This window comes from Eublepharis macularius, chromosome 3 (assembly GCF_028583425.1).
Source record: "Eublepharis macularius isolate TG4126 chromosome 3, MPM_Emac_v1.0, whole genome shotgun sequence".
Classification (NCBI taxonomy): Eukaryota; Metazoa; Chordata; class Lepidosauria; order Squamata; family Eublepharidae; genus Eublepharis; species Eublepharis macularius.
This window is the reverse complement of record NC_072792.1, coordinates 157,896,394-157,919,946: the sequence shown is the minus strand read 5'-3', so window position 1 is coordinate 157,919,946 and position 23,553 is coordinate 157,896,394. Positions and strand designations below refer to the sequence as shown.

General features: G+C 40.1%; 1 protein-coding gene across 1 annotated transcript in view; it reads right to left on the bottom strand.

Annotated features, from left to right (window-relative positions):
* XPO4 (exportin 4) overlaps positions 1 to 23,553 on the bottom strand; it is a 72,566-nt gene that overhangs the window by 12,390 nt on the left and 36,623 nt on the right. Inside the window, exons 7-16 of the mRNA XM_054974129.1 lie at positions 22,818 to 22,930; positions 19,607 to 19,764; positions 19,234 to 19,408; positions 15,585 to 15,761; positions 11,543 to 11,685; positions 11,271 to 11,416; positions 6,070 to 6,247; positions 3,727 to 3,886; positions 1,394 to 1,563; positions 77 to 251 (exon numbers count right to left, since the gene is read on the bottom strand). Coding sequence (XP_054830104.1) covers positions 77 to 251; positions 1,394 to 1,563; positions 3,727 to 3,886; positions 6,070 to 6,247; positions 11,271 to 11,416; positions 11,543 to 11,685; positions 15,585 to 15,761; positions 19,234 to 19,408; positions 19,607 to 19,764; positions 22,818 to 22,930 — 1,595 coding nt within the window. The remainder of the gene's footprint in view (positions 1 to 76; positions 252 to 1,393; positions 1,564 to 3,726; positions 3,887 to 6,069; positions 6,248 to 11,270; positions 11,417 to 11,542; positions 11,686 to 15,584; positions 15,762 to 19,233; positions 19,409 to 19,606; positions 19,765 to 22,817; positions 22,931 to 23,553) is intronic.

Sequence of the window (23,553 nt, the reverse complement as noted above, 5' to 3'; positions counted from 1 at the left end):
TCATCCTTCATACATGTAAGGATTCTAGGCCCAAAGATACCAACCTGGCCTTTGAAGCTTAAAGAAACAGTCTTACCTCTGTCCAGTATTGCTGTTTAGTATCTGTGTCCATATGAGCAAAGCCTCCTAGAACCAAGGCCTTCATTAACGTACGCTGCACAGAACTGGACAAAAAATGAAGAGGTGGGTTCCGCCTGGCAAACTGCTTAGCCAAATTCCACCAATTTTCACATTGAATTACCAAATTTGCCCTAAAAGTAGAAAGACAGATGAACACTAAAAATAAATGTTTAACTACATGCCACAATTACAGCATTGCTAGATCTAGATTTGTTCTAGAATTCAAGATACCTAGCTTCTACTTAGGTTAACCTTTTTAATGCCTCAGTAGCTCTCTCTCTCTCTGTCTCTCTCATACATTCCTATTTATGACATTCAGATGACATATCAAGCAGACGTGAAGCCTGAATGTGAATGACCCCAGCTTGTTCCCAGGTATGCTTCACTCCTCACTTACTGTGCAGTCAGCAAGGTTTAAAACTTTCGTTACTCAGGATGTACAAATGCAGGTGTACAGCTTAACCAGAGTTGTTTTTCTTCCACAAACCAAAATTCCAAAACAAGAGTTTCATCCAAATTTAAAGCATTTGTTTGTGGAGTGAAAACTGACTATGGCCATACGGCATGCACCTGCATTTGAATGTCACACGTAACCCAAGATCATTTGAAACTGGGATTCCTTCACTGCACTGTGCACAAGAAGGGAGGAGAGTGGCGCAAGATGGCAATGCAGAGTTCAAGCTAAGCCTTAGTTTGTGCACACAGGGGCTTAATGTCAGCTTGACATGGGGTCTGAATACAACCTTTGTTACTAATCGTACAACCAATGCAAGCTTTGTTTGCTACCCTGGTCAGACAGCCAGTGGGCTGTACCAAATAGTTACTTTTACTTGGTTCACAAATGCATGTTCATCATTTGGAAACGCTGCTTTCTGACTTGCAGCCGATTCCACTGACAAGCACATTTCTGACTGTGGTGTTATATCTGGGACGGCTCGTTCATATGTGCAATATGACGCTGCATTCATCAAATAGTTAACATGCAAGTATGAACCAACATGCAAGTATGAACCACCCCAATGTCACCTTGACAGCACAGCAGTACAGGTGCTCATACCGGCTAGAACATTCTCATAAAATCATGGACAGTTTTGCCACGAGGTGGAAAGGCCATACACTTCAATTTAATGTTCCTGCAATGCATTAAACTACAAATTGTCCCATTAACTGATTCTTTGGGGCACATTCCATTGTCATAATCAGTTTTAACAGACTCTCTCTCAAGGGAGTTGGACCACCATTTATTTTAACCTTGTTATAACGTTAAGCTTACCTTTCTCGCCTTTCTACCAACGTTACTAGCAATTGCACCGTGTCATTTGCGAGGTCCTGCTCAGAACTCCACACTGCAAGGTTGCTGATTACTTTTTCTAAAAGGTAACCCACCATCCACTGAGAGCCCTCTGTGTCAGCACCAAAGGCTGTATTGAACGGCAGACTTATCTACAAAAGAAGTGATTACATTTTACTAAAACTAAAACACAACTCTCATCTCGATTCTAAGCCTTTACCTGCTAGACAATGTACACATCTACTAAGAACAGAAGATAAGACTGGCAGCCACCCAAATTTGTTTTTCTCTAAGTAAGGAGAATAGACTATTTATACTTAGCTTCCTAAGTCTCAGTGTAGCTACTATTTGACTACAACCTCCAATAAAAATCTTTTTAACAAGGCAACTTAAATAATTTCCATGTAAATATTTTGAACCGGTTAAGCAAGCTTTCAAGAATTCAAAATACTACATGATTTTAACTGTCAAGTTCTATTCTGTTCATATCCTACGTGCTGATCCTGGCATGTAAAATAATTGGAGTTCCCTGTAATTCCACCTATGCTCCAACTTTTGTTGTCCTCAAACAGGTGTATAACATCAGCCTTACAAATATCATAAATGCACCAGGAAGTATACTGCCCAGACAATGCCATGGGCACATCTTAAAAATTGGATTTTTACACTGAAAGCAAAAGGCTGTAGTGTGATTTGAAGTTCCTATAAATCCCTTCCATGCTGGGAGCGGGGAAGGAGGTATTAATTCAGAGGCGCACCAGTCTGGTCTATGCATGTAACAGAATGAGGTGGTACAGTAGACTGTATCAGTTCAGTATGCTTGTGAAGAATGCAATTCCACCCCCTCAGAATTCTATCAGGACGCTCACTTCATGAACTCGGGCCAACCTCAGCCTACCTCACAGGATTGCTGCAAGAATAAAAGAGGAGGGGGAAACCAAGTATACCTCCCTGACCACCCTGAAGGGGTGATGAAGACAAAGACTACCACTGCTACATCATTCTGTTGTATTCATGACCAATAACTACCTGTATTTCATCAAATTAGGAAGAGATGGTAAATAACATTTGTATTGCAAGGGGAAAAACCTCGTGTATCCCCAAGCAATTCAATAGGTTGGATCCCACAGAGGATTTCTTTCCAAACACCACGACTTTCTTACCTTTTCCCTCCTGCTGCAGCCTGAAATGTTCCCTGAAATGCTGCTACATGGAGATGGGCAAACCCCCAGGAACAACATGGGTGGGGGTCGCAGAGGTGAATGTCTGAAGCTGGAGGGCAAATCAGTGAAAGCCACCTCCCCTTCCACCTCTGAAAATGTTCTGGGGGATCCAAGCCAATCCTAGGATTCAATCTTTGGCAAATATGGAACTTCACATACCGGAACAGAAAGAACACTCCCACATTAAAATAGCACAAATGGGATACCCTCAAGGACTTGTGGGGGGCATTTCATTTTCTCCTCCCCCACAGTTTCTTCTTTCACTTCCCTGAAAGCTCCTATAGCTTCTTCCCCTTTCCTGTTTCATTATCTCCTTCTTACCCACAAGCTAACCTACATTTATCTGTCCCCATCTTCAGCTTTCCCCTCCTTCCTGTCCTCAGAAAAAGCCTGTGTGGCACTGGTCACTGGACCAGGCCCAGCTGCACAACAGGGAGCCTGCGAGAACCTGCAGTTGAGCAATTCACTTTCTCCTCTGTCCCACTTCCTGCACAATTTCCTCTTTCTGTCCTTCTTGCAGCCCCAATATCCTCACTTTTCCTTGCTTCCTTTTCTCCTTCCCACCCACCAAGCAAACTACCTTTTATTTGCCCCTCCATCTTCAGATATATTTACTTCATTTATACCCCCTCCTTTCTTCAGAATGGAGTCCCAAAGCAGCTTACATAATTCTCCTTTGCTCTATTTTATTCTCAAAACAATGCTGTGAAGTAGGTTAGGCGAAGTGCATGTGACTGGCCCAAGGTCACCTAGAGAAAGGATATTGCAGATCCTAGTCTGAAACTCTAACCATTACATCACACTGGCCTTCATGTAGTCACGTGGTAGCTGCTTACCGGCAATAAGTAGCTAGGCCTATGCGAGTCATGGAAATTGCTTGGGAGCAAGTTGTCCAGTGGTTGCTGCCGGGCCTGGCCCCAGTAAGTCTTCCCTCAAAATGACTCCCTTTTATTTCAGATTTCAGATTTTTCTGCAAACCTGGGACTTTTCTCAGGTATGTAGAAAGATGTGTCTTGTCCATTCATGGCTCCAGTCTCTGGATTTAAGTATCCACAGATGGAACCATGTTCAGAATTAGATAATATTGATTACCTGGTCATACAGTTTTTCATCCACTAGGAGATAGGTTTTTGCCCACCGTTTAAGGAACCATACAATATCTTTTCCCATCTGGGGGCTCAAAAGGTGCGTTAGATTTGCTCTTATTGCTCGAGACTCCACTTCTGAAACTCTTAGAATAGCAGAGAGTAACCTGAGGAAATTAAAGCCATAATTATTTCTAATACTTCAACTTGCTCTTTTTCACTCTCTCTCTCTCTCTCACACACGGGGTTGAAATCTTCAAAAAATGGGAAATAACTGAGTGACATGTCCTGATCCAATGTTTCTTTTTGGAAAAAACAAGTTCTCCAAGGATTCCCTCTGCTTATTCAGGCACTAGAACATAATTGCTTGTCCTCTGCCTTGGAGACTAGCACATGGTGAAAAGATAGCCTTTAACTTTTGAACCTGGACTCTCAGATTACTGCAGCAGGAATGACTTCGAAGGCCCTGACAACAGGGTAGGTGGGAATGTTTCAACTGGAACCTTGCCTGGAGTACTTGAGATTTCTCTTGAGACATTATGCCGATGACAGTTGATCACTGTCGCTTATACTAGTCCTAAACTGGTTAGATCTCTTAGTACTGTTGCAGTGCTCTGGTACCAGAAAGGTGCACAGAACTATGATTTATATTTATTGCTATAATAAGATGTACAACCCAGAAAAGGCTGCTTTGCACAATAAGAACAAACAGGCCATAATTCAGTGGTAGAACAAGCAAAAGGTCTCAGGTTAAATCCCCCAAACTTCCAGTTACAGGTTTGGGAGTAAAAGTCTGATCTGCCCCTGCTACCCAAGACCTTGGAGAGCATCTGCCAGTAAAAAGGCAGAGGTGGTGGGCTAAATGGATAAATCATATGACTAAGTATATTATGGTGTTTATATATTGTTGTAATTGCTGTTAATATGGTGTTGTGACCCACCCTGAGCCTGCTTGCAGAGAGGGTGGGATATAAATCCAATATATAAATAAAACAAATAAATAAGTATAAAGCAACTTTTTATATTTGTATTTGCAGTGCATCTATAAGGTGTTTCTGCAATTAATACCATCATATTTGAAAGGGAGACTGTGCCCAGGGATAAGCAACGAACACACACATGCCTGGAGCACAAAGCGCAATTACTTAAAATGTGTTTACCATGTAATGTGTCAAGCACTTCTTAGATATGCTTAAATCCCATTAAGCATCAGTGGCACTCAAGTGCTGAAGCATTCAGATAAATCTTAAATCCCGCTAATATCAGTAAATTCACATTTCATATTTTTATGTTGAGCTAGACAGCCATCTTCTTTTCTCAGTTTTAGTGTCAGAACCTTTAGAAGCAGGCAAACACTTTCTAATACCATTTTTGCAGTTATGCAGTTTTGCAGCATAAACCCATTATGTTTAGCAATTAGCCGTCTGATACCATGACTGTCAGCACTTCCATGAAGATGCCCAGCACTGAGCGAACCTCTTATTGCAACAACATATCACTACAAACCATTTAGCCTCAGAACATAATACTTTATTATGTCTAAACTGTAACAACTTAGGGATCAAAGGCTTAGCAAGTATACTTAGCTAGTAACTTGCAGAACATTAACCTTGAAAAACACCACAACTTATTTTATTTGGGCTGAATCCAGGAGATACTAAAAACTAAGTAGCGCAATTACTAGTTTTTCAAAATGAGATTTCAGATACATAGTACTTTCTTAATCCTGTAAAGGACTCAACTCTGAATACTACCTTGGAGTCAACTGAACAGCAGCACGCAAACTCTTTTAGATGCTGGGTTTTCTGATTCAGATTCCTAGAAGCAGCAGATTGCCTAAAACTGAGAAAATCTGCCCAGTTTTAATAAGTATAAGCCATTTGTTTTACAACATCATATTGGCTTGGGGCATGCAGGTGTATATGTTTTCTACCTTGGTATCAACCATTTATCTGAGTTCAAATAATCTGTTAATGGAAGTTCTACATATGTACACTACAACTTTTCAACTTCCTTTTACAAGCTATTTATATCCTTTTTCTGACTTTCAGCCCTCCAAACATAGTGTTCTTGTTCCTGTACTAAGTTGCTCCAGCACTGAAGACTGATTTTGTTACTCAACTCTAACCGTTTTCCAGCAGTTTATGCTTTTTTGGTAAACTATCATTTCCAGGTCACTATGGTCAATTTGACATAAAGCTTATTAAACTTTTCACCATTAGCAATATACACATTGCTATCATTTTTATGTGGACTAGTAATCTCTGGAGTTATGTGGACTAAGAATCTCTGTCTACCTCTGAGGTTTCCTCCCCCCGATATTTGGATATTAAGATACTAAATAAATTACCTAATAACAGAATCGGTTCTGTTGTACCCTGGAATGGAAGAGGCCTTTTCTCCTGGAGATCCAAGAATTTGAAGCGTTGTATTGATGTCAACCTCAGCTGAATGCTTAATGGAATGCTCCATTATTTCTGGAGGTATTAGCGGAGTCTCTCCCTGAGTATCATTAGCTAAGAGGTAGCCTTAAAATTAAAAGCAAACAAACAAAACAAGAAAGTAGTGACCTCAGGTTACCTGGCCTAAGTTAAATACTGCTTTAAGGGCCATCACAAGAGATGCTGAGAGAACCAGCACCAACATTTGACTAAATTCTATCATAGGCTTATGGACCTTAAGGTATTTCAGTTTTCTGCCTATGAGAACACAAATTAAAATATACAATGAAATGGGAACACTGGGAAAACAAACCACAGGGGTAAAAATACTTAAGTCATCATAAGATACCACAACAAATGTAAACCAACTTTTAAAATGTGCATTTCTTTGTCACAATACAAGACACTAATACTGTCTAACAATGTTTCATTGCAATTCTACCAAGTTTCCAGAATACTGGAAACCAAAAAAGATTTTATTTCTTTCCACAGGAAATGCATAATGTCAAGGAGGAGTATGGCGTTTGGAGTTATAGTAAATGAACATCCAGGGGAAACAATAATTAAAACTCTATGCAGACAAAACCTATACAAGATGTGGGACAGAGATCATACCGCTCCACCTCATTCCCAGACATGCCTATGTTAGACGTTCCATTCAAACAAGGGGCAACACACGTTGGTCTCCACGTACGCACGCTCCTCTTAAAATATGTGATCCAATGGGCAGTAGCCATGCAGGTTTGTGAAGTGCATACCACAAAGGCATGGCTGGCCTGCACAATCCCAATTTTACTATTACTACTCTTGCTATAGTCAATTTAGAGCAAGACAGCTTTGAGAGAGACAGCTGTACCTGTTTAAAAGAAAAACTGGACTTGTAATATTTTGTTCCTGTTGGTAAGAGGAGAGTAGCTTATACTGGGATGAAATTTCTCCTATTTTTGTAAGCAGGGCCAGAAAATTCTTCGACTAGAAAGCAAAAGACTGGTTTCCCCTTTAATAAAAATGAAACTAAACACCCTCCATTAACAGTATGATCTACACATAAAGTGAAGAGTAGGATGGAGAAGAAAGAGGAATATCCCCATAGCACCTCATCTAGGGGACATCCAGCTTCTCTTTTTCTAATAGTAGCACAGATCAGATTCTGCAAAATCAAAACCATCAATTCAATTGTATGGAGTGAATGTATGGCTAGACAACAGTGAGAGCCCAGCCGGGCTGATCAAAGAGGAATGTATCTGAAAGATCATTGATGTTGCTGCTCCTCTAAAGGACTACACTACAATATCTTACATACAACAATAATCCAATCTCTCAAATATCAATACTGGACCTTGAAGCCTTCCTCCCTGTAAAATGTTTCCATTAGAACCTTGCCTGAAGGAAACTAAAATTCCCCACACTTCATCATTTTATGTAATATACCAAAAACAGAGTGATCCAGATATAAAGAATATACCACTTTTTCTTGCTGTGCTGGAAAAAGGAGGAAAATATCTTGGGATCTACTATTTTGTTAATATAGATGTGGTGTGTCTCGAGAAAAACTTTATCTCATTACAGCTATTTTTATTAACTGATAGTGAAGCTATTTTTAAAACTCTTTGAGCTGAAGATGCTGTCACCTAGAAAACAGTCTTGAGAGTTCCTTTATAACAAGCTTCAGCCATGAGGTTCTCCGAGTGAGCCTGTAAAAGCCTATCAAACAACTACATTCAGACTTCATGTTGAGGTCTATGAAGAACGCAAGGAGTAACCAGAATGCGATACAACAAACACATCGCATGATTACTATCAAGGAGACTTGCCAGGGACTTAACTGTCTCTTAAGACTGTCTCTTAAGAGTACTGGTTCTTCGTGTAGTTTTGACTGAAAGAATCCCAGAATGTGTCAGACTTTAGCCTTCACAGATGAAAATGCTTGAAGATTCTGGAGATGGTGTTGCTTATAGTCCCACAGATTCTCTGGGTAGATGGCTTGTCAGTTAACATGAGGGTAACAAAATTTTTTTACACTCTCTCCTTCCTAAGCTTTCTGATTCTCTTGTCAAGGATAGGAACAAAAAGAGAGACTCGTAATGCAGTTCCTTTCCTCATTTTGCTTCACAAGTCCTGTTTTTGTGGTTTTGATACTTGTTCAAAAGTCAATTGGCTTTGTTGAACTGGAATATAACTATGCTCAACAATGCATGACACAATGATGAGGTATTGAAAAACATCCCAATCCAGAAACCACTCTGCTTGATCCTCCTGTTCATGGCACAATTTGTTCACCTCCATTTTCAGAGTGCCTCAAAGATGTCCAGTTTTCAGATAGGGGAGGCAGAAGTCTGTCCATTAGAGTAATACCATTGCTTTCTTGGTGAGGAATAAATAACCGCTCCCACCCTGGTAACTGCTACACTTTTGCTGTAATGCCCCCATCACAATCCTGAGGCCTCCAAGAAAAACTTATGGAGCATGATATGGTTGGCTCTAAGCTCCATCCAGTTTATGCTCAGCTGAACCTCCTATGCCATCCAGAAACAACTGACTTTTCTCTCACCACAGAGAGATCCCATCCTATGCAATTCTTCTTCAGATCCAATATTTGATGGTCCTTGGATAAATTAAATAGAGCCATTCAGCAACAGAGAGGGTGTGTACATTGGACCAACTCCATGCAACACATCACCAAATTCATAATTTCTGTCAGGAACATAGGGCTGGCTTTTTTTATGAATCTGAATTGCTCTTGGTAGAGATGCAAGAGGCACAAGCGGTACCATAAGAGCATATACTTTGATCATAACTAGATACACACCGCTTTTCTACATCAAAAGGAGAGCTCTTGGTAAAGTCCATGTGTGCTTATAACCCTAGAGACTATATGCAATGTAAAAAAAAACCCTATTGTCAGGTTAAACTGATACATGTAAGTAAGCTTTGGCAACCTCCACTGATGCAAGAGTATCCCGGCTGATTTGAGCGCAGAACAGATTTCGTCATGTCTGACTGGCTATGTTTGGCCGAAGAACTGCAGGTACAAGACCACTCTCCAACTCCTGCAACTTGGGGCACGGTAAAGAAAATGGAAAAAGTTCTTGCTAGTCTCTCTGAGCAAGGGGGGACGGCACTTTGCATGTGTCCTCACAGCTAAGACGTTGAATGGTTGTTCCCAGTGTTATAATTTTGTTGTGAGATTTTCAGATCAGTGGAAGACACTTGTCCTTTGGGACCACCCTTGGCACCAAAGCATAGCCAGAAGAGAGAACTTCTCGGACTTATTTGTCTGTGTTAAAGAGATTCCAAACCTTGCTGAACATGAAACTGCCTCCACGCTTGAGGCATGCTTGCATCAGGCTGAGGGTGTTAATGACACTGGGACCCTCCCTCACTCTTTGCACCGCATCTTGGCTTCAACTCAGACTAAAACCATTGGGTCAAAACTGTTGAGCTGAAGGTGTGACCAGATCTGGAAGTTAAGGCTTCTGTTGGATTGTCAAGACCATCCCTAAAAACCTTATTGTCTAAGGAAGATCTTCAGCCCATAGGATAGTTGCTCTCAAGATTACTGAAGCTCACATGGGAGGAAGGCTCACATCGCTATCGTGGAAGCGCTAAGTAAGGCCAACTCAATCCCTTCAGTCCAATGACTTCTCCATGAGAACTCCTCAAGAGCAATGGAGGGGCTGTGGCTCAATGGTAGAGCACATGCTTTGCAAGCAAAAAGTTCCAAGTTCAATTCATGGTAGATGTCAGAAAGCAGGTGTCAGGCAGCAGAGACTTTCCTCTGCTTCAGATCTCGAATGAGCTGATGTCAGCAAGAGCAGACAATACTGAGCTACCTTGACCACTGGAATAAGACTCGGTATAAGGGAACAACACGTAACTGAATATTCAGTCTGGAAGGAACCGCTCCATCTCAACTGGAGGGTTGCGCAATATATGTGCTGCTGTTTAAATGAATTTTGAACTGATGTTTTTAGATCTTTATGCTACCCTGTTGATTTTATATCTTTTTGTTGTAATCCACTCCGAGCCCATCTGCAGGGCGAGCAGAATATAAATCTAATAAATAAATAAATAAATAAATAAATAAAAACAGGAACATTTTATGAAAGGGCACACCATTACTGCCCTTTCATAAAAAGAAATGAAAAATACTTCTACTACTCTCAAAGGTTTGTGTGAAGTTGTGATTTCCTCCTCTTATTCTTGACTAAGCTGGCTCATTTTGATGACTTAAGCACGGGAGCCACTACTGCTGCTGGATAAGTTCTGGCTCCTTCAGTGATGTTTATATCTGTGGCTTTTGTCCTTTCTTCTTCTTTCTGGGCTGGCTCTGGCTACTAGCATTCACTGCTTTAAACCATCAGGGAGGCTATATCAAGCTGAAATCTCTCTCTGTCCACAATAACAAACTTTCTTCGACATTGGCAGGGAACCAGAACCCAGTGGGTTTTAAGAACAATTGTATAAGTTGCCACCCCCATTAGTGCAGCAGAGATCAATATCACCAGCATTACTATCGTATTTTCAGTGCTTCAATCTGCTGTCTCAGAGGCCTCAAGGCTGAGCAATGCACTTCTTTATGCTGTGACCACTATTCTGGGTAGCAGTTTTCGGGTTACTTCCAAGAACTGGGATAAACAGACTTCCTACTAACACCCATGGTTTCCTGAAGATCTAGAGTAGTTGCATGAGAAATTAGAGCCTGGAAACGGAGGGATTACTTAGCTTAGTGATTATACTAGAGCCCATGAATTACCCCACTCAGCTGCTAGGCAGGATCTGAGGAGTGTGGGGTGTGTGTGTGTGTGTGTGGATTCCTCTCCACGTCCTGTTTGAAGGAAATTGCAGATTTACATACTACAGGAGGAGATTTTCATCCCGAAGTAAACTGCACTCCTCTACCAAAAGCCCAACATAGCATCAGGTATTGCACCTGAATATTATGGCCGCACAAGGCTGTGTGTGAGGTGCATATCAGCTTTCTGAAGACTCACTATGAAGGTTTCATCAATACACACTACCAGTTAAACTAACAAGTGTGGCAAAGGAATGCCCATTTGCAATGGAATAGCATCAACACGTGTGTGTTTCTTAAAAGCTTTTCACTCACCTGTGACTAGAATAAGCCAATGAATATCCTCGTACAGATCATCAAGGATTTTATTATCAACGGAGCCTGATCCTGGAGAGGCAATTAACTCCTGCTGATGCCTTTGTAACTGGCCATGAAGCCTTGTCACTCTGTCTTCTAATAAGCTGAGGAGAAACAGCATGCAAGCCTGACAGTCATTAAGCGCACATTGCGAAACAAAACAAAACCCTGTAGAGATGATTCTGAACGCTACAGCATCCCTTTGCGGGGAGGGGGGGAGCAGCACATACCTTGTAAGGAGAGGTATACAGTGTTCGGCAGCAATTCTTCCTAACATGCCTACGCTGGCCAGCTGGTCAGAGAACTGGTCTCGGTCATCCTCCTGTAGCTCACTTATTTCTTCTTCTTCTCTCGAGGCCACACCATTGGCAGTCTGACATTTAAAAGAAGTTAAAGGACATTGTGTTGTAGCAAATAATTGCATAGCATTTCTCCTTTTAAGAATCCAGATAAGCTGACAATCCTATATGCACTAAAATTAACAGAAGAAACCCGGGGGGGGGGGGGGTTGGGGGTTCGTGGTGGAAAATACTAATTTGCAATGAAGATACAGTCTTCTTCATTGAATACCTGTTAATTGTTTTGACTTTGCTAATACTAAAATACATGCAAGCAGCAAGATGGAAAGTGCATGACTTCCCTTTTCTTGGACTGGTGAATTCCCAGTTCAGCTACAGACTTAAATTAAGCATATGAAGCTGCCTTACAGTGAGTGTCATACCATTACTCCACCTAGCTTAGTATGGTATTAGTTTTCATTCCAAAGCAAACTGCACTCTTCTTGCAATACAGAATTGTATGTATGTATCTACTGGGATTGGCTCTCAGTCCCTACACCTGCTCCCTTAAACTGGAGATCAAGGACTGAACCTGGGTCCCATTTGCATTCAAAATACATGTTTTTACCTGTAAGCCTCAACCCCTTCCCACTGAGCCATAGCACATACCAAATTACTTGATCTTATGCCTTTTCCCATTCTCAGTTCCTTATCTGGAAAATCTGAGCTCTCTTTCACATACTATTATAGAGGGCAAAATCTCCATTTAAAAGTGAAACGTTCCCTACTCCATCCAAAAAAACTAAACACAACCAACAAAATACAGAAAGCTTTGCGACTCCCAAGGAACAAAGTATGCCTGTACAATCTGCAACGCACAAAGCCAAGGGCAGCCCTCCAGTCATATGTGGTGAGCTATCAGATGCTGTGGGTTTTGCTGGGATTCAAAACAGGAAGATTTATGATGCTACCATACATGGGTAGTGAGTTATGTTAAACTGTGTAAGCCTGCTTTGAAGCGATGAGATACCAAGGCCTTTTAATATAGTTTATGACATGCTCTGACAAAACTCTGACTAAATTATGTTTATCTGATCCGTTTAGTCTGCATAATAATTTATACACAAACAGCTTGCAAGGGTAAAAGCCTAAATAGGAGGCCAAAAATTCCTCTACGGGCTTAAGGCGTCACCCTCCGCGGTTGCAGAATACAGTCAGAACTCTCAAGCTCAGTTCAGACAGTCTTCTAAACCATTCTTCAAACAGCTAACTGTGCTTAGCGTGTGTGTGTCACATTTACAATCAGAAACCCTTTTCATTCCATGGTTTCTGATTCTCATTTGCAGGGCAAAAATTAACTATACCTTGCTGATTCAGACATTACAGTTAGCACTAAACTAGAGATAAGCTATGGTGAAAGAAGAGGAAAACGCACGAGTCCACAGCTTCTTTCCAATTTCCCAAACCACTGTCCTTTGCTCAATTCAGACAACCCTCCAGTTATAGGAGAAAAATCGCAGATGATGGGTTAAGAGTGTGGCCCGCAAGTGTCTACCAATACACACTGGTGTTGTTCAAAGATAAACTCCATGTTTTATTTATTTATTTAATTCGTATTCCGCCCTCCCCGCATGAGCAGGCAGGCTCAGGGCGGACTACAATTAATACACTAATATAAAATGCAAATACCTTTAAAACCAACAAAACTCCTTAAATATTTAAAAACACACAACAAACAATACAGCAGCAGATTTTAAGAAGATATATAGCAGCAGATTCCTCCAGGAAGCACCACCCAACCACCTCCAGAAATATATGGCAAAGGCTAGGTGGTAGATACCCTTTGTAGGGGCACAGTTACCTCTAGGTGGCCGGCAGGGAGGCCCAAGGCATCAACCATATGCCTGGCGGAACCGCTCTGTCTTACATGCCCGGCAGAAGGATAGCAAATCTGGCCAGGTCCTGATCTCTTTAGACTGAGTGTTCCACCAGGTTGGAGCCAGGACCGAAAAGGCCCTGGCTCTGGTCGATGCTAAATGGGCCTCCCCGGGGCCAGGGACCAGTAACAGCTGTTTGTCACTGGATCGAAGCATCCTCCGGGGCTCATATGGGGAGAGGAGGTCCTGTAGATACGCTGGTTCCAATCCACATAGGGCTTTATAGGTTAGTAACCAAGACTAATTATGAAAAATCATTAGCTTGAAACTGGTGAGAAAACCAGAAAATTGTATTAAAATGAAGGCTCCATGTTTAGCTCACAGAATCCCTATTTGCTAAGATTTACGTTGTTTATAACAATACAGCTATGGCTGATTTAAATCTTCTCATTATAATTCTGTCCCAGTCAAAGTTATAAACAACAGGTGTCAACTACAAATAATGTTGCAAACACTAAAAGCAAGAATTTTTTTGGCATAAGAAAATCCATACCCAATTAGAAGGGGTCCAAAATTTCAATAATGAATCAGATTAGTTTTTAAAATCACAGATTTAAATGTTTGGTATCCCCCCACCATTACTATGGTTAACCTTTTGGGGTTAAACTTTCTCCCCACAGCAATAAAGATGATCTCTAAAATTAAAGCAGACACGCATAATAAAAACTCAAATGACACCATCTTTTGTCACCGAAGAGGATACAGAAACTGGATCCTTGCCTTGTGTTCTTCCCAAGAGGCTCTTTAAACCCTCTTTCCTTTATGCAAACGGGCAAATAATGCTCTTAAAACTTCAAAGCCTCAGCTGTTTACTGAAGAGTGTCTCTCTATTTGAAAATCCCAGCTACTGCTTTGATATTGAACAAGCCAGGCTTTGCAATGCCAGCTGTGACTTTTAAATGGTTACTTGTGGGATGAATGACTTATCTCACAGAACACCATGAATTAACCTACATAAACAAGTTATGCCAATGTTCCTCAATTATGAAATTAAAAGCCTCTTCTATGAAATATTTTCTTATACCAACACAAATAACCATTTATTAGCACTATTAAGAATATTACATTCAGGATTTCTTTATGCTTTCACAAAGCAACATTCTTACAATATCAACAAAATGCAGAGATGCTCCATACCAAGTAAGCCACCTCAAAAATGGAAAACAAAGTTAAAAATCACATTCCTTTGTGCTTAAAGTGATGAACTTTGTGCTTAAAGTGATGAACTCAGTGAGCACCATCACATGAAAAGCAGCCAGATTCTCTACATGCCCTCATAACAGGGAATGAAAACTGGAAGAGCCTGAACGAGGAGGAAGAGCCACAGGCAGAACTTTGGGAGAGGAGGGCAGTTTTAGGTGGGTAGCCGTACTGGTCTATAACAGAACGGCAAGATTTGAGTCCAGTGACATCTTAGAGACCAACAAGATTTTCAGGGTGAAAGCTTTCGAGAGTCACAAGCTCTCTTCTTCAGACACTTGGGGAGAGGAGGGTTTATTCAGATATTTGCTTTTTATTGTCCTGCTGCTAGGTAGCCTGTTTTGCCCACTAGTTTGGGGATTGGCTTTTAGCGCTTGGTTTGAATTGGGATTTTTTTTGCAAATGGCCTTGGGAGCCATTATTGGTGAAAAGCAGGCGCTGAATAGAGTAAATTATTCTTCTTTGGCTGATTATTCAGAGAGGGAGACAATTGGAGATGTACTGCAGAAGGAAAAGCATTCTGCCAGCTGCTTCTCCTTACCTGTCTACTACCTCCTCTTTGCTTGTTGAGAAGCCTTCAAAAGTTCAGAAGGCTTTTCACGTAAGCATGTGGTTCAGCTCTAATCTGAATCCAGTTACAGAACTCCTACCACTAAAACTTTACAGAAAAGCTCTAAACCCCGCACTGACAAGAAACAGTGGGCTGTTATTAGACATCTGACCACACACTTCCCATCTGACCATACACTAAGAAAACTGGCCGTATCACCATTTACATCAATACATTTAGACAAACGATGTACTTAAAACAATGTTTACAATAAGCTAAGAATTTCATTGTCAAATCACGAACTTACCAAATTCCTTGTACCATCAGGAGCCGCTAAGTGGCACTGGATGTAAGAATTAAAAACTTGAACAGCATGCTGGGTAAAGAAGCCTTTATGGAAATGTTTGTCATCTTGTACTAAAGTAAGCCAAGATTCCAAGAGTTTGTCATACGCCTCCATATAGACCATGTCATCTTTGTCAAGCTAGGATACAGAACAAAAATATTACCAAAGATTTGTCCGAGCTTCACCTAATTACAATTTGTTGCCCATTAAGAATGCAAAAAGATTTCCATTCATACATCAACTTATTTTATAAAATCCACACATAATTTATACCAAGTTGGTTGTAATTGGCGTTTCATGACGGTAAGTGGCTGGCATCTTTGAAAAACGACAACATATCCACTGACACATGAAGCAGATGTATTTTATTAAGTACATACTTGAATATATGTGACAGAATATAAAACAAGTCCTAACAGAGTGACAGATAACTCCTGAAATCAGTTTAATTTGCAAACTAAACTGAGGAAAACTGGATTCTGAAAACTAAAAGAGGTAAGAAATCCAATATTGTAAAATAAAACTTTAATCCTCGATTTGGTAGCAATCCACCTCACTGCACATGTGTGGAATCATAGCCTTATTCATACATTTCTAAAATTCAATAAAGCTGACATACACCGGGGCAGCCAAATTGCACCTGCTCAATCCTGATGCAGAAGGTCTTTTTCACATATTTAATATGCTGAGTTTGGTATGTGCATGTCTGATAGTATACAATATTTATTCAGCACACAGGAAAGCTCATGGTTTGAAAAACTTTTGGACTCTATGGTGCCACTGGACTCAAATCCTGCTATCTATGTAGCTTCCCTAAACCCACAGTAAAGTTTCAGAGATGGAAGGTATTGTAATTTAATAGTCTGAAATATGTTTATTACAGGATGTCAAACCATTCTGGTCTTCAATTGACTGTCTGCACATTTTTACTCCATTCTGTAGCTAGCAACAAACTGGAAAGGGAAGGATTAACTAGACATTTGTGCCTTACCCCTTTTCAACTCTTTCCCCCTCAAACCCTCTGGATATAACAGAGGACTTGGGGAGGTGAGGTCTCATGTATTGTTAAACATTAAAAAATACTCAAACAGTAAGAGTCTTGCATAATCCTTCTGCAAATCCACAAAAAGAGATACCCCCCCCCTCAAATTTTCTGCCATTAAAGGAAAACCTCTATGTGCTGCTGGCATCCTGTCTGCCTAAAGGACTACCTGGCTCCTGTCAAGTGGTTTTATGAAAGCTTGTCAATGATGGCGGGGAAAAGGAAACTTGATCAAACTCTTGCATTCTCTCACCCCTTACTTTTCTGCAATCTGAACAGATTTATCATTCCTTTTGATTGGAATGTTCTAGTAAATACAAAGGGGAAAATCAAATCTGAAAGAAAAAAAATGTGTTTTGAAAAGTGAAACAATTAATATTGTTATATACCGTGATCTGGTAACACAAACATTTGGTTTTAGTAATGTTATGAGAAGTTCACTATTTCAGATATAGGGTGAGACTGTGGAAACTGAGCACTGGAGTTTAATGCCACAACAAGTCTTCCTGTGAGGACAAACTTCGACTATCAAAGCACTGGCGTGCCTCTTTCCAGTCTGTTAACTGCCATTAGGCCAGTTCTGAAAGCAATTGTTAAATAATCCTGTTTCATCCCTTGCTGGTCATTTAAATCAGAGCACACGCTTAAAGAGTCTTCAGGCACAAGGACATGCTGTACCAATATGAACCTACAAGTTATTAAGAACTGTGCACAACCCTCTGCAGGAAACCAGATATTCATATGGTGTTTGAGACAGAGGGATCTGTGCCAACCATGTAAAATAAAATCCACAACCAGTAAAATTAAATGCCACTGTGGAACTGCACCCACAATTATGCAGCAGCAAATGCTTTATTCTTCTTGTTGCCATTCGATCCGCATTGACAAAATGGCTCTGAAAGGGCTTCAGAAACAGCTGGTGCATGTGGCAGAGGAAATACTGGTGAACCAAGAGCAGGTTTAGTCCACCAGCCTTCTCAACCACAGGTATAAGCCTAGACTACTTTTTCTCTCAGCGAAGTGCACTGATGTAAGAGACGAGCCCAGGGTGCATTTGCTGATTAACTCGCTTGTTACATTTTTATACTACCATTCCTCCAAGCATCATGTATCCACGCACTCTTGGGAGTCCTCATGCGCTCCCTCTCCAGCAATTGGTCTGGATACATCCAGCTTCAGAAACAGACGCTTTCAGATTACACTCTAAACCCTAACCTTTCCCCATTTAGTTCCTTGTTACCAGCTAAAGATATACAGCTGCTGATAACACCTTTACTCATGCCATAATGATTTTTCACTCTGCAAGATGTCTCTTGCAAACTCATATTCTTACTTTCACTAAGTTAAATTTTGTAGTCAGTGAAGCCAATTCTTCAAGTCTTTTATGAGTACAATTACAAAGGCTGCACACTATTAAGAAATTAGCAGCAGAAGTGGTAAATCCGCTTCAGACATTGCCAACTGCAAAACCAGGCAATAAAAATAGTCAAGTGGAATGAAGGATTAAAAAGAACAAGACTCTGGTGGGCAGTAAACAGGAACAATGGACATGGAATGGAAAAAGGGTACTGTGAAGAGAAATCCTCCTTCCATCATCTATTAGAGCCCAAAACACAGATTGCCTTTCCTCCTAACCTTTAAGTAAAAATTAGGCTTTCTGGTCCTCTGGGTTCATTCTGCAGGGACACAGGAAGTCAGTGCCCATAATATGTACAGGGGCTCCACACAAGAAAATTGATGTGTACTGAGGTAAATTTGGGGTTGGCTCCAAACAATGGCAAGTGAAACATGCTCAGGTAATGGATCTTTCTTGCCTCTCCCTGTCTTCTGTACCATCTGAAAAACTGTTCCTGATGACCACGGCTGAAGTGGGAAATCTGCAGAAAGACACGGATCCCCACTCCTCATGAGTGGAAGCACCTTCTACTCGTGCAAAGGCACCTTTGGATCCAGTTTAGATCCATCTAGTATTTACTGACAATTTCTTTTAGCTAATCTTAATGGTTTTTCTGGGAGCATAATAGTAATAAAGCTATAATGAATACAAGCCTCTTGTACCTACTGAAAGCCCATTAAAAGAATATTTTAACACAAACTAAAATTAGCTAGTGATCACAGTATATGAATAAATTGCAGCAACAGTTTAATATGACCAAATACTGTATTTCAGTTTTGTCACCAAGTTATTCCAGTTTTCCAACATGGAAAACTAAAACAGACTTAGTTTGTTTTAAGCAATACTAAGCAGACTTAGTTGCACTCTTAAGGAATATTCAGAGGTTACTATATATAAAGAATGGAGGCTGTGATTAAAACAGAGTTTAAAATACATGCAAATTTTTCAACTGGCACTCAGTTCTAACCTGATGGAGGCCATCAGTTGTCTTTAAATGAAGCTTTTTTCTTCCCATATAATAAAAAATACACAGATACAACTAATTTAAAACAATCAGGCTTCGAAAGGCCAAACGTATATTAAGTCAGATACAGCACAAATAAAAATTAAAATGCAGCTGTTAGTATCAGTATTTTGAAACAAATCTTGGGAAGTTCAAAGTTAGTACTTACCACTTCTTCCAAAGCAGCACTCCTTCCAAAAGAGCAAGTGAGGTGTGTGAGGCAGTTAACGAATGAAGAAAACAGTTCATTTGGAATGGCTGTTAATATATTGCGAGGAAATACAGTGATCAAGTTGCTGATTATACTGGATATTCCCACTGCTTCAGAGTCCTCTATTTCAATTCTGCAGAAGACATTTTGTGGGTGTGGGTGTTAGGGTGAATCATTCTGTTCAAAATCAAGCCTACTAGGGTACCTTTGGAAAGATATCCTTAACCAGTTCTGCATCTCAGCTCAAACGACAAGCAATGACAAGAAGCAGCCAGCCCCTCCCTCCAACGACAAACGTAAATTCTAGGAAGAAAAGGTATTACATACATACCCATTGATTGTGTTGAGCAATCCTTCAATGAAGTGAGCTAAATAATCAACTTGTGAGCTCTCATCAGGAAACACTGGCCCATGAAGAGAGGCTAGCTGAGCGAGGCACTGCAGCGAGTCTTGTGCCATATCTGTGTCTTCTCTAATTTTTCGATGCACCTTTTAGGAAGCGAGAGGGTTAACACCACATCGAGGGGAAAAATAAGATGTTCTTTTACCAGTCACATGGCTTGCAATCCTAAGGAGCACACACAAAAAGCTTTATCTAGTTTCTCTTGATTTCAAGTTGAATTCGACTAAATATTTCCAGATATTTAAGCCTTTCCAACTGTGCTCTCCATATACAATCTTCACAAGTCACATTCAATTAGTCAAACGCTACCATTTCACTGAGACCTACCTACATGTTGAACTGTCTATGCATGTTGAGTCTTAAAGAGAGAAACAGATGCCAGCCAGTCAGACATGCTGCTACTTCTAAAAACAGCAATAATGACAGCCATCTGTATTATGCTAACTATGCCTGGGCTACAGCGTCTTGCTAAAGTTAGTCGACAAGTTCAATCAAGATGCTTCTTTAACAGAGGTAAACACTGAACCCTCAAGAAAGCAAATACAGCTTGTAGCAAAATCCTATTACTTTAGAAATAGCTTAATACTCAGTCAATAAGCAGTACTGTGCCGCTCTCCAGTATTAGCTTGTCTTTGTCAAAAATAAACCTCAATAAACCAACATTCATATTTGTTAGTGACAAGATATGGACATCAAGGGCCTTCATTTAAAGAAATGTTATTCTTGCATACATGCAAAGCAGAACATCTGGAATCTGACACGAAGACACAGGGTTAAATCCAGTGATCTGTCAGTGAGGGCTTTGGTGGATATGGATTTTTACTGCATTCTTCCCCCTCCAGCAGTTCATCCCAACTCTTGGAAAGTCAGTTGCCAGGGTTATGGGACCTATATGGACAAACCACCATATGGCAGGTAGGGCTGCAGGAAGGAAAAGGGAAATTGCCGTAATCTTCCATAAGCATGGCTTCACTGACAAAAGAGGGAGAATCGGTACTTCTATCCCCTTCCTCATTGCCTCCCCCCCCATAGGGCTATTTGTTCATGGGGGACCAGTGACCCCCCAGGAGTTTCTGGGGATAAAAAGGGATTGCTGGAGGGAGGGGAAAGTGGCAAGCTTTCATGCTCTTATCTACTGGCAGATTGTTGGATCCAACACATGCTAATTCTATCATCTGATATAATAGTTATTTCAGCCATTGTTAGACCAATTTGTGTTTCAAGTATTCAAGAAAATGACAAAGCAAATAGTAGCAGCATTTAAATAAAAAGAGAGACATGGTTTTAGTCTTTAATTTTTAATTGGATGTGTTTACATAAGCTCAATAGTCATCTCAGAAAGAGTATAAACAACCGTAAGCTTCTAGAAAGTTAGAAGGTGCATAAACGAATAATAATAATAATAACATAATAACATCTGATTTATATACCACCCTTCAGGATGACTTAACACCCACTCAGAGCAGTTTACAAAGTATGTTATCATTATCCCCACAACAACAATCACCCTGTGAGGTGGATGGGGTTGAGAGAACTCCTAGAAGCTGTGACTGACCCAAGGTCACCCAACTGGCTTCAAGTGGAAGAATGGAGAATCAAACCCGGTTCTCCAGATTAGAGTCTCGCACTCTTAACCACTACACCAAACTGGCTCTAGAATACTAAATTTTCTGAAAGGCAGTCAGAAACTAGATTCTTAATGGTCAGTTGTGTTTTTGATAACAATTAATCAAAGCATGAATTCCTTAAACCAAGTCACAAATGTTGTATGTTAACTACAAGCTAGAAATCCATAAACACAACAAAGAGCTTTCTGTCTGGCAACCTTTGAGAACTAAATAAGATAAACTCAGAGGTATTATTCATGATTAGACAGATTTGATACCCAAATGTGAATCTAAATGTAGTGTGATTTTGATATCCAGTGCCAAATGTTTAAAAGCGAAGTGCTCGATTCCAAAAAGTTTCAACCTAGAGGCTTAATAAAAACAAACTTAATGCTAGAAAGGGTTAACCTGTAAACTCAACAGCTATTTGCTTGAGGAGGTTCCCAGCTGACAGTAGCAACTGTCTGGGTTGTCTAGACAGCTGTTCACATTGTATGCAGCTGTTAAATGGTCTGCCTGCAAGTTTTTCACCTTTTTTGAAAATGCTTGAGCAAGATAAAAAAACTTACAAGTAACTATGTACACACCAACACTAAAGTTGTCGGGAGAATTAATACGGTATACAAAAGGTTTACTATAATATGCTATCCATCATCTAGACAAAGTTTTAAATAAACTTCTTGGCTTTGAAAGCAGTATGCTCAAATTCCATCAATACAAAATTCTACTTTGGGAGATAAACCTGAACTGGTATCTTCATAGATTTTCCAAGTCAGTAATTTAAAAGCACAGAACCTTCCCTCTATAACTTGCAGATTTTGCAATGAATACAGCAATCCTGTGACCACTTACATAGGAGCAAGCCTCATTTAATTAACACACAAGATCAGGTGACAGGTTTTCTACAGGGAGTTCAAAGCACTAAAGGCTGCTTCATATACAGGTTCACAACTTATCACATGTGAGGTGCATAGCGATTTGTTTGCACTTGTCAAACATAACATAATTTTCTTTAAACATGCAAGCATTATTCATGTAGACAATTGCCCTGTTAGGAGTAACATTTAGTTATTTTACGTTGCATAAGTACCAGACTTCCCTGGACAGCAAGCAAAGATCAGTCTCCTTTTCATAATCAGCTGGGAGACATTTCATAGAATATCAATACCAATAAAGCTTACCCAGATCCAGAACAATGTCTAAAAATCAGTACCACAGCAATTATTATCAGCAGAAAAAGCCTGACTCTGTTTCCTGATTTCATTTGTTGCAAGAGCAACCAATATAATCCAGCGTGCAAAAAAGTGTATCATTTCATTACTACTTGTTCTAAACTACAAGTCAAGCTTTTAGTCAATAAGTTCATATGCAGGCACATCATTAGCATCTAATGAAAAACAAACTTAATGAATCATTACTTCGGAAAGTACAGAACTACAACTATCTTATTAGAATTCATCCTACCTGATGTTAGAAAGGAGCAGCAGCACTTCTTTGCTATTGAATTAGCAAAACAAAAGAATGGGACTTACTGTAAAGAAAAGCTCCATAACTCTGCTGTCCAGGAGGGTCTCACGCCAGGACTCTGTTGGCTTTAGCATCACATTTTGTGAGGATTCAAACATTACTATATAATGTCTGCCTAGTTATCTGGTGTCAAGGTCAACAACAACATTCCACTTGACTTTAAAAAAAAGATCCCAGATACAACAGGTCCCATTCAGAAAGAATGCAATGGAAACAAACTTTAAGCCTCTTCACATACACAGCATAATTCATGCATGAGGACAAGGAATAAAAGGTATTAAGTACTGAAAAAAAGAATGCCCAAGGAATGCCAGATAACAGTGATCACAATGACTAGACATTCCACAATGGCACAATCACTTTAATAATCATCTGGATGTGACAGGCGGCAAAAGGGAAACAAAAACGATACCACACTTGACAGGTATTCAAATTTGTGTAAAACATGCTTTTTTATTTTAAAATGTAGCAGGCTGGTTTTAGGAAGAAGCACTAGTATTTCTGAATATCTCTCCTGATACACACTAGAATATATTTTGTAAAACTAAACTGATTTCATTCCCTGCCATGCCTAAAAGCAAATAAAAATATTACATATTTTGCCTGCAGAGTCAGATTGCTGAACAATCATTTTTATTTATTAAAATATTTATATCCCACCTTTCAGTGTCCAAAACAAGGGACACGCATCAAGTTCTGCGGGACTGAAGTTCTAAAAGAATGGAAAATCCTCTAAAAATA